At 41.6% G+C, this 17801-nt stretch overlaps 1 protein-coding gene across 1 annotated transcript in view; it reads left to right on the top strand.

Annotated features, from left to right (window-relative positions):
• Positions 1-17801, top strand: part of FGD5 (FYVE, RhoGEF and PH domain containing 5) — an 82136-nt gene that overhangs the window by 25796 nt on the left and 38539 nt on the right. Inside the window, exons 2-4 of the mRNA XM_010221394.2 lie at positions 3221-3350; positions 11941-11999; positions 12117-12147. Coding sequence (XP_010219696.2) covers positions 3221-3350; positions 11941-11999; positions 12117-12147 — 220 coding nt within the window. The remainder of the gene's footprint in view (positions 1-3220; positions 3351-11940; positions 12000-12116; positions 12148-17801) is intronic.

The following is a 17801-nucleotide window of genomic DNA, read 5'->3' as shown; positions in this document are numbered from 1 at the left end:
CAGCCTCTCCTCACAGGGCAGATGTTCCAGGCCCCTGATCATCCTTGTAGCCCTGCGCTGGACTCTCTCCAGCAGCTCCACATCCCTCTTGTCCTGTGGAGCCCAGAACTGGACACAATACTCCAGATAGCTCACATGAACTGCTGGTGAATTAAATAGAAAAACGTACATCTAGATAGCCATAAAGGGAAATAGATAGAAAAATACTTCATTTTTCAGGGATCTTTCCTTACATCTTTAATCTTACACAGGATAAAATCCATTATCTCTATTCTTGCCACAGCTAATGAGGCGAAGTAACTTGTAAGGGGTTCTAGTGGCAGGTCTACAACTTTTGTCATATATATAATTTTCCCCTGAAAAGGATACTTCCTGAACTATCTATCTGGGAGCTGAGGCACAGTTCTTTGTTTGCTCTTACGAGCTGTGATCCCCATGCAGAGTATGGCTGTTGATGGCAAATGATGCAGTAAACAGAGCAGGGTGCACGAACAGGAAAAGCAATGTCCTGTGAAACAGGACTCCCACGTAGTCTACTCACCACTCGTGCCAGTGAGCTTTCGGCTAACGGCACACTGATATTACACGAAAGACCCAGACAGTTACTACAGTTGCCATCACTTGCACGGCAGACACCACGTTATCACACTTCCACGTGCAATAATGTGTCCTGAGAATAAGCAGGTGTTCTCACCACCATGCAGAGGTGGACCATGCAATTACAAATCATGTAATTTCAGTTTTGAGCGAGTATTACTCACCATTTCCTTGCTGTACTGACAGCTTACTTTCTTCTGCTCTTGGAGAGAGCAATCTAAAAGATTGCTTGCTGTTTGCAATAGGATTTCATTTGGCAGACAGCTTTAACACTTTCTTTCATTAGAAAAATTTCCACTAGCATTAAGAATCTTCAAGGCATAGAGAAAGGATTGAATGTGGTTGAGAAAAAGAACTAAGCAAAGAGGTCAAAAGAGTAATCAAGAATAAACTAAGATGAATTTTAAGATGAATGCAGAACTGGAGGAAAGGCTTGAGTTTGCCTGAACCAAAGCCTAGTAAATCAGTGGTAATGCATCCTCCCCTCCCTCCTCCTACCCGATCTCTGCGAGTTTGGATCTATTAGTAAGGGAAAAGGTTAGAGGGTGAAATTCAGGAGGATTATTCCAAAGGCTGAACACTGCCTGAGAACAGACCTGGATGTGTGTACCAGCTAGGAAGCTGGAGATCCAGTGGAGAACTGTTTCTTAGAGCAAAGTAATTTTATCTAGAAACACCTTCTAAAACACAGGAAAACATGACTTTTAAAATGAGCAACCCATGACACTCCATCATGAGGCTTGCTGGTCAGTGGGGAGGTTGGCTTTAGAGCCATATATCTTTCGGGGTTATGGGATCTGTACAAGTGCTCAATAATAAAGTAATAAGCATCAATAAAAGCATGGAAGTGAGGGGTGGAGCTGATCCACAGAGGCCCTTTTGTTGTTGTAGTTGGGCAGGGTTTCGGAAGTGCTGCCACCCACACAGAAAAACTGTAGACACTAATAACAAATAAGGGAAGAACAATGGTGAGGAACAGCGTGGCCGCTCAGCCCCTTGCCCAGCCACCGCAGCCACTGTGGGTGGCTAGCAGGAGCTGCTCCTCTCTGTGCAGCAAAGCAAGGGTGGCCACCGCACCTGTGTGGAGTTAGGAGTCCTCTCCGTGGCTTGGAAGGAGAAAAGGAGGGAGTTTCCTATCCAAAAGGGAATGTGAGTCCAGTCACCAGGCTGAGGAGTCGCTGCCTTCACTGCCTTCCTGTCCACATTAACCCCCGCCGTGCCCAGCCTCACGTCACTCTAGCACCGGCTTTGCGGCTCTGAGTTAGTGGACAGTTGGGATCCACAAGAAAAGGGTTAAAGAAAAATATGCAAAGCAGAGGTGCAAAAGCAAATTAATAATGTTTATGGGGAAATGAGGACTAAGGAAACTGTATAGACTGAGGAAGGCAAGTCAGTGTTACAGACCGTGCTCATCAGTCAAACTGCATAGTCTAACATGTGCAGATGTCAGGCTCTGTCTCTCAAAAAACCAGACTTGCCTGGCTGGCCAAATGCAGAAATCTATTCCTAGAAATCTGTAAATATCATAAATCAGCTTTATATAAGCTCCCGTATGATAGTGTATCTAAAAAAATCTAATCCGAACTTTAAATGTAATAGCAGAGTAAAACCGTGCAGAAATAGAGGGGTGTTATCACCTACATATCTGGTCCATCTTTTACCAACGCTGGAAAATTGAATGTTGTGTTCCAGTATCAAAAGATGAACTAAAATTGGCTGATAGTAAACCTCGTACTAAAACTGGTTGATAAATTCATTAACATTCAGTTTAGAAATTTTTTGAATGATTAAATTATAGGAAGCACGGCACATTTTAAGACTCCAAGACCTTGGAATAAGACCCCCAAGATCGAGAGATAAGCTGAATATAGCCTGTGAGTACCTGCAAAGGAATGAAATTTGGAAGACTGCCTCCACTCCAGCAGACATAAGTTTGACATGATCCACTATCTGGATTTGCAGCTAGACAAAATCAGATCAGTCATCAGACAATTTTCTAACTCAAAGAGCAGCCTCCACTTTCAGAAACTATTTCCAGTCAAACCTTGCAGATGATTTGGAATCACCAGCATTTTATTTTAAAAAGTGTTTTTTTTTTTCCTTAAAAGAATATGAATTCTGCGAAGCCTCTGGCCTATATCACATACCAGATCCACATCAGCTTTATCATCACATCAGTCCTTCTGGCTTTTTGGAAGTAAATGCAAATCTTCTAGAAACAATTCAAGAGTTTTGAGTTTTCTAATGCTTTAACTGATGCCATTGGATATTAAAATTATATTGTTCTCATCCTTATGATTTTTGCCAGAAAATCCAGTTCCAATATCTGAGATGTTAGTGTGATTTTATTACATTCATTTTGACAGGTTATCTTGGGGAAGAACAAAAACTTCCCACTGCTTTCTTTAAAGACTCCTTTTTTTTTTTTTTTTTGGTTATAGGCAAACTTGGCAGCAAAAGGGGGGAAAAAAAAAAAAGTAAAACCTGCTTTCCAAGTCTAGCAGGCTTGCAAAGATCCCCTGCCCCAACTAGCTACCTCTGTGCTATGTGTGGATTTGTCACACCTGAGCCAATAGCAAGTGTATGGAAACGGTGCTCACGAGCTGTTCTGTTCTCTCTGCAGCGCGTACACTGAGCCCTACACGGTGTGCCCAGTCTCTGCGATACCTGTGGAGGTCATGACTTCTGATGAAGAGCAGAAGAGTTCAGAGGATGAGGAGACCAGCCAGGACGACGCTAGCCTCATCAACAAGGTAAAAGAGCTGAAAACTGCGAACATGCCAATCTCTTACAGGGAAGGACAAACCATTTGCAGAAGAACCGGGAGTCCCATCTCTCTGTTTTGTCCATAGCGACTGTTTACAAATGTCTGAGCCATCAGTTCTTGCGCTAGTGCTACAATACAATCCAGTGCACTACTTACTTACAATATACCCCAGTAGCATATGGCAACACCAAGGAGCTACAGTCCTAAGAAGAGGAGTGGAGGCAACACAGCCAACAGGACAGGACTGACCTGAATATAAGGGAGAATGTCTCTCTCAGAAGAGGGATTTGAACCCCATCTTGAGAATTTTAGAACTGCACTGTAAAATTCACAAGTGCACTATTGGGACCAGTTCCATATTGGCTGGGAGATGGAGCAAATGATCCAATACGTCTCTGCCAGCTCAGGATTCCCTTATCATGGGAAAATACAGGCACATGAGGGTTAATTTACAGATTCCTGACAAATGAAACATCTCTTATACAAATTATGCAGAATATCAGGGATACATGACCACAGTTTAAGATCGTACAAAACTGTTTAAACTTTCAATAAAAGGTTCAGTTGTTTAAGAAATGGTACTGAGCAATTTTAAGAATTTGTTTTTCATAGAACTGTCTTGGGTTCTTAAAAACTAGTATGAGCACAGTATTACTATATTGCTTTGCAAATTTGGTGGATTTGAGATCTGACTACAAGCACCAACCAAGCAGCCTACTTGGTGCTCATGCAAGGAAAGAGAATGTCTGTCTGTGATTAATTCCAGGAACTCAATCATTCCGAGTTCCTGGAATTAACCTTGCATAGCAAATTTTGATTTTCTCATTTTCTCTACAATCCATTTCACACTGGTCCATCTGGGCCAGACCAGCTATGTGGCTTCAGTTCATAGAAGATTTCTGTCTGGGCATGAGCATGGGCATGTGTCAAAGCCCTCAAGAAGCTGCACAGATACCTCTCTAGGTAGTGTTAGAGCAAGGGTCATCCCTGTCAAGGATACACAAAAGATATCAATTTGTGCCTTTCAGGAGGTGCAGTTTTGTTCACTTGGAAGTATAGAGAAAGGGCAGCAGAATCTTCCCCTTATCAGCACATCAGGGCCTGAGAACCAGAAAAAGAATTCTTCATTGACTTGAAACAAATAAAAATGGTCGCAAGCAACCTTTTTTTGGTCCTCCAAGCTGAATGAAATTTCCTTTCTCTTCCTCTTCCTCTTTCTCTTCTTATTTCTTTTTCTTTTTTCACCACATTCAGAGCTCTAGCACCACTGCTGCAGGCTGTGGGAAACAATATCAGAAGATAGCCAGGGGAGAACCCATTTCCTAGGAAAACAGTCAATGCAGGGTTGAACAGTGAAGGATGCCGTATTATAAATCTTCTCTCCACTCCAGCTACATGAAAATAGTGATAAGTGAACCTTCCTAGCATCCCACACAGCCAATGTTGCAGAATCTCTGTAAAAAAGTGAAGGCTGTGTTTCTCTGTAATTAACAGTGAATGCTATAAATGCCATGTCTCTACAGCTCTTGCCCCAAAAAGCACTGGTATCTTTTCAGAGTACTAACAGAGGATTGTGTTTCCTACCCTACAGCTCCCACCTCCTTTTTTTGTCTTCTCACACAAACTTGCTGCTGCCAAGGGAACATTAGCTGCTCTGTTAGAAAATGTCCCTGAAATGCCTGAGCTTCTGAATCACCTCAATAATTTGAGGTGGATGCTGCACACCTTATATCATCCTCCTGTGGTTACTCCTCCTGTGCTAGTTTTAGTGTTAGCATCTTCAATCAGAAGTCTTAACACACCTCCTCTCTTCCTCCCAGTTAATCCTCTCCCCCAATAACGTCCTACATCCTTATTTGTCATGAAACTGAAGAGACCCCAAAGACAAATCTGATTTATCACTACGCATATGGCCTGTTATGATTGAAGGCAAGATCCAGCAGTGAAGTCAGTAACTTTTATGCTGGATCTACAGAAAAGCAATAAAGAAGCCTAATGAAGAACAGAAATTACAGCTTTGGCAAAGCAGAAAGCTAGATGCTACCTTTTAGCTTTGCTATGGGAACATCAAGCCTTTCAAGGGATTCACTGAGACAGTATCAACAACTCATCTTCTTTCCTACTGCAGCCACCAGATCAACAACTCTGGCTGTTAATCCAGAGTTAACAACTCTGCTGTTAAGCCAAACAGGGTATCCAGGAAGGATAAACATCTTCAGGATAAAACACAGCAGGGAGATGCAGCAGGAGCTCCATAGTGCTGTGCCCAAAACACCTGCTGAAAGATGCCTCAAGAAACACATAGGAATGAGGCATCGGATTTGGGCTGAGCATGGGAATGGTTAAGGGGCAGGAAACTAGCCACCAAATGAAGAGCTCAATTTTCCAGCACCTTGCAGAAGAAATGGGCAGAGCGTCATGTAAGAGCACTGTGCAACATGCTGCCTTAGGCTGTGCTTCAAGAGCTATTTCTGTCATGCTTCTTGACCCAGAGTATGTCACACACATGCTAACATGGTGTGGATCAGACAGAGGAACAGGCTTAAAAATACCCCCAACAGTCAATGGAAGGCATTTATACTGAGATCCACAAGTTGCACCACAGTGATAAGGGGCTGAGCCTTCATTCAGAGGGTGCCTTTGGAAGTAGAAAACAGTAGCTGAGTAAACAGGGCAATGTTGGAAATACTGTAGCAGCATCAACTATTTTGAGAACTCTATTATAGTTAAGAATGACATACAGCAAGCCCTACATTAAATCATCAGGCAAGAGAAGAATTAGAAATGTTCTCTCAAACCAGTCTGTCTATAAACACAGCAGGGAGTTTGACCTGAATAAAGAATGGAATCAGAAGAAAAATAAGAAAAGAATGTGATTAATCTGGCTGGATACCTGTAAGAATTATAGACTATTAAACACTCAGGAATAAAGTAAAACAAATCTAAGACTCACTGAAGTCATAGCTGGAACACACAGAAGACATTTCTTTCATTCGGAAGACAGATCTGCCTGACAGTCAACTGTATAGGAAATTCAAAAGTAAACCTATCTGTATGCAAAAAAAAAAAAAAAAAAAAAGTTACATGGCATTGTTTTGCAGCCAGTGTACAGAAATGTGATTATTTTCTCACTCTAATGACAACTGAGAGAACAAATGAGTGAGATGGATAGAGCATAACCAATGCAACAGAGCATAAAAGAAAGCAAATTCAGAGTAAATGTACCTGAATTTTATGGCATCAAAAACCAAAGCATTTTGTCTAATAACTTAGGATTCAGAGGTTTATTACATCTAATTTTAGCTAGACTGGATGGGTGCTCATTACCATTATTTGGTGGTATATGCAGGGAGAGCTTCATAAAGTAGCAGTTCCTAGTGCTGGGATTATGAAAAGGCAGCACTGGAGGTGAGATGCTCTGCTGTTCTCCCATACACCAAAATAAATGTGTGAGAAAATGGGGATAGTAACAGCACAGCACATTGATGTGACGCGCATCATGCACAGAGTGAACACTAGGCTAAGCCGCAAAGGTCTTATAAAGACAGCTACTATCTCATGGCAACAGTTATTAAAACTGCCTTTGCCACTCCTTATCTATCCACTAGGTAGGCTTATTTTCCAGGCTTCATAAATCACTCTGTTTTGCTAACCTTTAACCGTCACATACTACAACACACACATACACATGCACAACCCCTGGACAAGCTGGGATTGTGAGCCGAGCCTTGAGGAAGGTGCCTAATTTTGATGCCTTTTGAGGGACCACCTTTGATTTACGCAATTGCACAGACTCCTTAGGATGGCTGCAATCAGGCCATTCAAACAAGAGAATTGAGATACTGGAGACACAGGCTCCATTTCCTGCTCTCTCACTGATCCACAGAACCAGACAGGACAAGTGACTTGTTTGGTGCCAGTTACTCTGGCACCACTGACAGCAATGTGAACTGCTGTTTTCAAACAAACATTTTTCACCTTGTGATAGCGACAGTAGCACTCTCGGGCCAGGTGCTATCCAGCTACAGCATATATGTGCTGAGGAGCATGCAAAATAAGATGCACTTCTAGGAAGAGACGCAAAGTGTTTGTCCCTGTCCCCAGTGGCAAACCCAGAAATGGAGCCATTGCTGCTGTGCCTTGGCTAGCTTTCTGAGCTTTCCAAATGCAAAGGATTATTCCTTGAGTACTTGAGATAAATGGCTTCCCCAGTGCTAATGCTTTAGTCCTAAAAGATGGTGCTTTGATCTGCCCGTGTTTCTCTGGAGACAACACAGCCTTGCTCTGCCTCCAAAGAGGCAGAATTCCCTCCACCCCCGTCCCATTTTTTCTCAGGCCAGATCAGGACACTGACTCGTTCTCAGCACGGTTCTGCAAAAAGCTGGATCAGCACAGCTAAGGGCTGACACTGGGCTCCACGAGTAGTGACTGGCACTATCAACAAAGCCCAATTTCATCAAGGCATGCCCATGTCTGATGCCTTGGAATTGCTCAGAGCAGGGGCCAGAGTATGTAAATGACTTTGTGTGGAGATTCATCCCTGCACTGATGAGATCACTGCCACACAGAAAAGGGAAGCCTGAAAGAACTATAGAACAGTCAGAATGGACTGTTAGCCACCCTTCTCCATAGAAGTACTTGTCCCTTATCATTACTCGTCCCTTCTCAACTCAAAGACTTATTCTGTCAGGATGAGGCACAGGAGGGACACGAACCTGAAAGTTACTCAGTTTAAGTATCTAAGACTAGTACACAACTTCAGTTGTGCTCATGGGTGCAACAGTGTAAAGACCTAACCTTCAATGTGCTCATCAAGAGAGATGACAACCAGCCTGTTCTATGATTGATGGTCAAAGGCTTGGTCCATTTCCAATATGTCTTGTAGGCCCCTAGGGCCTATACTAGTGCTCTGAAATCCCTTTACGCAAAAGGCAGTAAATTGTTCCTTATAGCAGTGGTGTCTCCTTGTGTTTATATAATGTCCCTGGACAGACATGCACACTATCTTTATCAAGCTGAGGAAAGTAGAAATGGTAAAGTAAAGGTTTTCTGGTGTTGTGGTGGACTTAGCTAAGATGTTCAACATTGCTAGCCTTCCATAATCTTTTCTCTATTGTTCTAAGCCAAAGCTTTCTGCTGATGTTGTGCCTCCTTATATATTGCAAAACAGACATCCTGTTGGAAAAGAAGAAATATTAAACAAATAATTATTCATCTCTAGATCTTAACTTTCCATCAGTAAACTTGATATGCATTTGTAGGAGAGCTGTAGCGCTTGGTTCATTATCATCTGAAGAGATGACTGCACAGTATCACCTTTGCTTAGCAAGTTACGCTGATAGGCTGTCCTGACTGAGCACAAGCTCTAACCTCATTGAAGTGTTTCTGTGTAAGTCACCTTTCAGGCACAAGCATATTTTTCTGAGTGGATGGAATGCAGCAACACTTCAGTTAGTATTACAGTTGTGTATTTTATATTGCAAGCATTTTGTGAGCATTCGATTCTAGGGAGGCAAAGTGATAAGACAAGAAGACTCATTAAGGCAGAAAGTCAGCATCCCCAGATGGCTGTAAGGCCTCTATCTGTCAAGCAAAGGCATATAGCAAGGCTCAGAGTCTGGCTCCTGAAGTAGAGGCTGCAAAGGAGCATACTGCAACACTTATTGCAGTATGTAAAGATCACTAAAAAGGTGGGAGATGACTGTGTTATATTTATCACTTGGGCTTTGTTTTAGAAACTTGATGGTTAAGGGACCTGCACCCGCTGTAGTCCCTATTCCCAGAAGTCTGTCTCCAGACACTGTCGTCAATCTCAGAGTTCATTTCCTGGTTAAACAAACAGCAATTAAATAACACCAAGACAGGCAACGCCTAGAGACACTGTCTCAAACTTGCTCGAGACAGGCCATATGACACTGTGGTCCCAGTGTTTTGTCTTTTAGCTAAGACATATTAATCATGAGAGGAATTACAGAATGTGACAATGTGTGTACGTGAAGGGAGAATGAGTCTGGACTGCTTGGGAAACGCACTCCGCTCCTTGGCAGTGCAGAGCAGGACTTGTGCACAGAGGATGTTCAGGACAGCCAACACTGGGCTTGGTGGTCCAGAAAGACCTCCCCCTTAATTTACTCGGTTATACCTGCAAAAGGGAAAGGAGAGAAAACAGAAAACTTGAAAGCCTCTGGTGTGCAGCCCCCAGCAGTGGGGACAACCAGGAGAGACACACCATGGTATTCTCAAAATGGAATGGGGGTAATAGGATGGGAGGATTTGCTCCCAAGAGATGAGTGAAATTAAGGAAGAAATGTAAGATGCTTTTTAAACAACAGATCTTTCTAGTTCACTCTATTAACTGTGGAATAGTTCTCCAAAAGCAAGTGGTTCAAAGCATGTTCTTTGGCCCATGTTAGCGAGAAGAAATAACGCACCAGGGAACACACCCCCAGATTCCTGCTGCTGGAAGAGAGATATCAGACATCTGAGACTGATGAATTTGAGACCTCTGATTTGAGGATCTGAGACTGAGCAGTTCACTTCATTTCCTTTGGCTCTTGTAATCTTCTGTTGTGTCCCAACAACAGTACACAGAATTAAACTAAAGATGAAAAGGTCATTGTGTCACTAAGTTCATCTCTACACGTGAAACCTCATTCATCTAGCCCATTGTCATCAGGGTTGAGTGTATTTTTTCCTCCTATTCGCCCTGATCAGTTCATAATCCTCTTACAGTTCCATCATCTCCAGACTGAAAACTTGTGGACTGTCAAGCCAAAGCTCCTTCTCATAGAAACAGAAACATTTTCTTTGTTCATGTGTGGAGCCAATGATGCCATTTATTTACACTAAATTTTGACTGGTCATTGGTTGTTCTGAAGTAGACAGCAGTGAATTCACTCGATTATGCTCAACATTAGGTTCAAATTCTTTGCTTTTTAAATAAGTACATAAAATTATTAAAACCAGAAGAATCTTTAGAATAAAGCTTCTATTCTGTCACATACTTCTTTTTTAATGTATGGTTGTTGGACAACAATACAACTAAGGTTATGTTTCAGTTGTCCTTGCAACTGAGATTTTGTGCTTCACCTACATAGTTGCATTTCAACTTCCAGCACTTTAAGAAAATGTTTCATTCCTCCCCTAGCTATTTTCAGTTTAGGGCAGAATAAAACAGAAGTTTTGGGAGTGGCAGACAGTTCTGTAATCCACAAGATAATCTCTCTGTAGATACAAATGGTAGCAGAGGGATTACAGCAGTAATGGGATCTAGAGGAACTTGGACACTGCTCTTCCATATGTCCAAGAATATGTGTATCCCAAGGGAGTGATAATAGGGAGGAGGGACAGAGAAGAAAAAGTCTATAATGTATTTACCTTGAACTTGTTTAGGTATTTTTACTGCTCAGATCTGCTATTACGATGTAAACCCTACGCATATGATCTACCAAGTGTAATTTGTGAAGTCAGCAGTCTAGGTTTGGGGTCCTGCCACTGCTTTCTATAAGGGGGCTCAATTACAGCCTGTGTCCCCTGACTCCTAGCAGCCCTCCTCATGTAGAATTCATGGCAGAGGTATAGTCACGAACTTCTCATTTGACTATTGCCCCAAAGGGGTGCATCACAGCTCCTCAAGTCTCTCCTTGGTAGCCTTTCAGAAACCGGATATATCAAGCAATGGGTTTCGACCATACCTGTTCTGGCACACAAGGTCCCACTGCAAAACACATTCCCCACAGTGCTTCCTTTAGATCACTGGAGACTGCTTCACTTTCCTACTGCTGAATTATTGTTCTACTTCCCTACTTATGATTGCTACATAAATCAAATTTCCTGTAGTAGACTTATTTCAGTAAACATTTTAATTCTTTTTTCATTTCTTATAGTGAGTCATGAAATATGAGGAAAATACCTCAATTAGACATTTGTGTCTCAGAGCCATACACTTGGCTTCTTTCAGAGTTTTCTGTGTCTTCTGTGATATCTACCAATCAAGTAGAAGCCACTGAGATCTCAAAGGGTGCTATTTGCTGGAGTACTGAATAGTTTGGTTTCTGAAGGTATATATTACAGTTTAGTTTACAGATTTTGTTTAGCAGGCACTGAAGTCTTTTGCCTCGTTTGCTTTCACAGGTCTCACAGCAGCCAGAAGAGTTTGGAGTACTTTCATTTCATAAAAAACACGCTTTTCCATAAGAACACTAACCAAATGGTATAAACCTAGAGAGTCATGAAGTTAGCCTATTCAAAGCTAAGTGCTTCCTGCTTCTCTGACAGATTTTGGCCCTGTGAAAATCAAGAGGAATTTTCTCTCCATCTTCAGTAAGAATATAGTTTTACAACCTTAAGATCTGTGTTAACATCTGTTCTATTCTATCATATTATTAGTATTTGGATTGCTGAAGCACCCTCTCAAGCAAGGGACTCCAGAGCATCAAACACTGACCAACACAGAATAAAAAGCTTGTTCCTACCTTTATTGAAGGAATATGTCGGTTCAAAATACTCTCTACTGCTGTTTTTTTTCCTCCTGGCATGAAATAACCCTTAATTGTCTCTGGTTTTGCTTTTGATAGAAAGAAGGCCAGTCCAGAGCTTACCTCATTGCACAGGAGCTGATGTCTACAGAAAAGATGTGAGTTAATTGTTACACTCTGACTGTTACTGTCCTATAACTGAAGCTACACAATTCACCCTTATTTATTCAGCACTGGTTTGATGGCAAATAACAAAAGTTTATCTTTTTCCTCAGATATGTGGAGATGCTCCAGCTGTTACAGATGGTAAGTAAACTATTTTATTCATTAAAACCTAATTGCCTTCTTACTCAGCTGCTATTTAGGAGACAAAAAATCAATGAAGGGACTAAGGTGAATCTGAGCGAATGTCTTACTGTGGAGTAATGCTTTTTGAGGCACTATAAAGGAATCTGAACTCATCTGCTCTTGCCACAGATTCAGAAATCTAGCATTTCTCATGCGCAGGGAAAAGTGTTGACTAACAGTGCTTGCCAGGGCTCTGAGACTGGTATAATATGCGAGATAAGGCTAGTTCAGAGAAAGACATGGTGATAACAAGGGATGGGACCTCTTTCAGAAGAAAGTTGTAAAGCATGGAGCTTTGGCTTGAATGGATTTTTTTTTGATAAAACAAAATTAATAAAATCCAACATGGTCTACGTTGGGGTAAGGTTGCTGTACAATCTGGGGACCATACTGGTGACAGGTAGTCACCACGAGCAAAACTTGGGCTTTGTTCTCAGAAATTCAGGAGAAAGCAAAGATAGAAAATCATTTATGACCAATACAGAACTCTTCCATGCTATAAACCCAGTGGTGACTTTGTTCTGACAGCCTTCATGTCTAACAGAGCTGCCATTGCTTCCCTGGACACTGGTCCACAGCTTGGGCGGCCTCACTCTGAATGTCCTTCTTGGCTTTTCAGCAGGAGGCAGCAGAGAATACGGGTCACCACACAGAGCACACCCATGCAGTTAGGAAAGCAATTCCCTGATAAGGCAAAAAAATAGCCTCAGGTTGTTCTTGGAGTATATCCCAGCCTCAACCACGGGCAGGGTCTCTCGGGGAGAGAATAGAAGTAATGAGCCCAGAACTGAGATGCTGCTTCAATGTGTCTCGCAGGCAAGCTGCCAAAGCTGAAGAGCCTTCTCAGACCTGAGCAGCACGAGTATAGGACCAGCCTTAAATGTGACAACAACCTTGCAGGCAATTGTATTTTAACAAATCAGAAACCACTGAGCTGGCCAGATGGGAGCCAAACACAACAAGAGACTTGGCTGCTTAACAGAAGACCACCATCATTTTCATATATCAATGATAACCAGCCTAGCCATTTGCCTCATTGATCCTGGCTTTCCTCTGATTTCTGCACAGCCAAAACACATTATCTGCAGAATTTGTGACAAAATCAAGACATTTGCATGCAGTTTTCATTATTGCAGCTGGAGCTTCATGGTTTAGAGACATCAGGTCTACAACATGGGTTACAAAGGTGTTTCCAGGTCACTTAATTGGCAAGGAACACTGTAGGATGCTTGTTCAGCAGCAGGAATGCTCTTCACTTCAGAAGCTGTGCTTAGAAGCTTAGACTATGGCCTGGTGCACACGAAACTGACAGAAAAGATGCTGAAGGCCTCTTCAACTCCATTGTGCACTACTAGGAAGATGCCAGACATAAGTCTAGCTTTTCACTAGCTGTTCTACGTAGTTCTACTCAGTAAACATCTAAATATGGGGCAGCACAAGAGTGCACAGTAGACTATACTTCATGGAGGTTTTCTAGAAGAGAAAAGTAGCCAGAAAAAAAAAAACATATCTTGCAATGCAATTTGGTGATTTCAACCACAGCACTACATTGCTGTTAAAATATGGTATAGAAGCACAGTTGCCTTGACTATAGTGCATCTGCATCAGGAATGAGATGCTTCTGGACTTTTCCAGACCTCTTCTCCTTCCTGTAGTAAATCCATGCCTGGTGATTTTGGCTCTGAGCTATGCATGTGCAAATGAATAATCTAGGAATTTTCACAGCAACCCTATTTAGTGCCTGTAGAAAACATTTGGAAAGGATAGGAAATGTAATTTTTGCTCTCACCTCCACAGTGACCACTACTACTTGGGGCAAGGATTCTGGTTTATGCCTTTTGCTAAAAGGCCTTAGCTTAGAAATATTTATGAATTAGAGTCCATGATGTTTCCCTCCACCTCAACAAAGTCCAAACTGTTGGTAATCACTAAGAAAAAGAATCCTCATAAAACTTACAGCTCAATTCCAGTCTCCATTTTCCCTAGTGAGAAAGTTTAGAAAGATCAGTGTCCGTTTTAGCATGAGATTTTGGGTGCACAATTTTAGTTAATTTTTTTCTGCACTGGAAAATTACCCTTTCTGTCCATCCTAATACAATGCTTTAGAGGCTACTGGAGATTCTTTCAGCAGAATCAACAAGCACATTTCTCAAGTTCTGCCTGCTTCTATGAATTGACTTTCCCATTTGTGAGGAAATGTGAATGGCATCTCCTTGGCTAGAGGCTGAGAGAGTTGAGAGAAAGTCTTTCACACTTGCCTGCCAGTTCGAACTCTCCTTAGTTCAGAAGAGATCAAGAACCCTTTATGGAAATTAGTGATTTCATTTCTGCATTGTTCTCAGGTGTCTATATCCCATCTGCACTATCAACTGCCATGTACATGGCAGCCTCACGAGCCTCATGAGGCTTCCCAATTACCATCAAAAGGTTACAATGAACTAGATACTATTCTTTGCATATTTGAATTTTTAATAGCATTAGGAATGATCACACAGTATAAATTATCACTCTGCTGTGTACTCTCTCTTGGCACCCACACCGGACCCTTACTAGTGACCACTGGTCACAAAATTGCCCCTGAGACACAGCATCCCATGCACAGCCATCAAGGAACAAAGGCTTCCTTGACAGGAAATCCCTCCCTGGCCAAAATCTCTGTTTCCTACCTCCCCCAGGAAAACAGATCTTCAAGTCTCATCTTTCTTCATAAACCTACTTCTCAGTTAGGAAGTAAGGAAACCACACCCTCATTGCTTTGAGAAAGAAAAAAAGTTTTTTTTTATGCATTCATCAGGAATAGTCTTCCATGTCATTTCCAGGCTCGGATGGAGCACCTATTCATTCAGCGTTAGAGTCCCTTTGGCCTTTCAGTGGAGACTTTAATAGATTGATTGATTGCCAAAACAATGACATTTCCATACGCCCACTCTGCTATTGAACAAAAAAAGTGGAAACATTGTGTTAGGTCACAAACTCAGTATCAGCTGGTGTGGTAGCAGTGATAATAATCTACACGGTTAGTTCTTATTCGCCCTACTCAAAGGTAATGCAGTTCTCCGGAGAAGGGAGATAAGAACTCATGCTGGACACAGCAGACAGGACTGGCTAGACTGTGTAGTACAAAGATGCCACTGCTTTCTTGATACTCAGGATTTTGTTTTCAGAAAAATGATTAGCCTACACTTTTCTTCCAGGATCATGTAATACCTCCAGCTCCAACTTCTTCTCTCCTCTTTCTCTACCCTGGAAACAGAAGAATACATCTCTGTATCCAGGGTGCAGCTGTCGTCTTTTTCTTACTGCTGTTCCTGAAACAGAAATGTTTTAGGTTGCATTCTCAGCCTGATTTTTCACCCATTAACCTGGATAATCACCAGTCAGATTTATTTGCTTCCCTCAAACATCTGTTTCAAATGATTTTACTAAATATAAAGAAATCAAACTTAGTGTGACTCAAACTGTCTCAGGTGGGATTGAGCATTTGCCTGATGGTGTGCCATGATGTAACCATGTCCAGATTTGCCTTGCTGGTACACAAAATTCTATTTTTTGTAGATAAAATCTTTTAAAATCATTATCACTCTCTGAGACATTTAGTCAAATGAAGGTACTAAAAGAACAGTTCTGTACTGAAACAAAACAAACAAAAAACCCACAAAACACACACAGCTCCGAATTCCTCACTGTTGAAAGAGTATTGATCCCATTCCCTGATTTTCCTCACAACAATGAGCCACCATTCTTAAAAACATCATGAGCCAGATTTATGCTTCTTTAGCTTTCAGATACGGACACAAATAAATTTCATATGTGCTGGTTTTCCAGCCTTTAGAGCAGCTTGGAGGCCAACCCTGCACAGAGGCATCCCAAGGCTTCTGACAGCAAAATAGCTCTTAGGAAAAGAAGAATAAAATCATCTCAGTGCTCAGGTAGCTTACTCAGAGGCCCTGAATACACATTATCATTAAGTCAACGTCAGTGATTAAACTTTGATTTGAGAATTTTTGTGTGTAGCATATTCTCAAGCACAAAAGCAATATGATGCGATTTAGGAGCCATTATATATTAGACAAAACAAAAGTCCATCTTTTTAAGTATTTACACTTCACTGAATGATTGGTTAGGCTTTCTTTTACTGCTGTAAAATTCTTGGATGTTGTTCAAGTTCTGCTGGACCAATCAAGTGCTTGTTTTCCTAGAGAAATGCCTTGGTGAATGGAGCAGGCTGCCTAACTGAAGAGCCAGTTGGCTGTTAAGATTATCTGAAGCTCTTGATAAAAGCCTAAAGATAACAGCCTGCCCTCACTTGCAGCAGACTGATTTTCCCCTTATTTATTTATTTATTCATTATTGTCTCCACAAACAGCGGGAAAATAAATTTGTACGGACAAGAGAGTTTCTGCAATAGGAATGCTGAGCCAACATAGCTGTCAGACTGTTCTGTGTATTTTTTGAAGGAGGGAAGGAGGTGGGGAGATCACAGTAACACACTTATCATCAAGACAATTTCCTGATAATAAGCCCCACTGATACAGTATTCAAAGCACGTGCGCTATGGCTTGCCAGCTCTGAAACTCATTTGCAGTGATTTGGATGAAAGTGTGTATTGGTCTGCGTGTGAGTGTACACCGAGGTCAGGGTCTCTGACCTACACGGTACCCTGCAACAGCAGGCTAAGAGATTAATTGCATCTGCTGCAGTAGTCAGATTTGTAAGGACCATTGCTCAATGCAGAGGATGAGTCACTCACCCTGCCATAGCAGAAATGTCATTTTTTATTTCATGGGTGCCATTTTCCCTTTCATCATTAGGAGAGAGGCTGCTGGCAGTAATTAAGATACCTCCAAAAAACATCCATGAGGCAAACTTGGCTCACCTGACATCTCATGGCTGTTTTCAGTTTTAATATGGACAATCTTTACTGTTCCTTTGAACTCTTTCCCTTCTCCCCAGATAAACTGCCTAGACATTCCGAAGAGCCTTGGATCCTTGCATCTCTGTTGGCTCCATCTCCATTTTAGAAGTCAGAGTGACTATAAAGTCCAATCCATTTCATTCAGCATAAATTCAATTCTGTAATGTTTGGGTGGCAAAAAGATTTCCTATTGTCCTCCCTGGCTGACCCGCAAAGGGTCAAATATACTTAGTTCCTAATATTCACAGTTCATTAAAATATCAGCTTCACTGGGGAAGCAATTAAAACTGCAAAGTGATTTTTAAACGTCTGTATATGCCATTATTGATTGAAAAGTATAGAATTCTGGATGTTAGATGGGAGTTCTGATGTGAATAAGATAAATAAGTTGTGTGAAGACATGATTTATCCTGATGAAGTGTCAGTATCTTCACCTGGAGACTGAGGCAAAAAACAGCTGTAGTTTTTCACTGGTGTATCTGATCTGTTCACTCTCTTTTTGACTTTTTCCCCCCATCTCTGTTCTGTATATTGAAGTTCACATATCTTTTGATACAGATTTCTCCTTGAAAACTGTAGAAATATCCTAAAAGAACTTATTCACCCATTGGACCTTTCCAATCTCTTCTTTGTTCTTTACTAAGGAGTAGAAAAAGAAGCAGGGAAGCTGGCACAGCTATGATAACCCAGATCTTTT

This window comes from Tinamus guttatus, unplaced genomic scaffold (genome assembly GCF_059628265.1).
Source record: "Tinamus guttatus ecotype Peru unplaced genomic scaffold, ASM5962826v1 Tinamus_guttatus_pri_ptg000580l, whole genome shotgun sequence".
Taxonomy (NCBI): domain Eukaryota; kingdom Metazoa; phylum Chordata; class Aves; order Tinamiformes; family Tinamidae; genus Tinamus; species Tinamus guttatus.
Note: the sequence above shows the minus strand (reverse complement) of the source record. Positions and strands in the feature narration are given on the sequence as shown.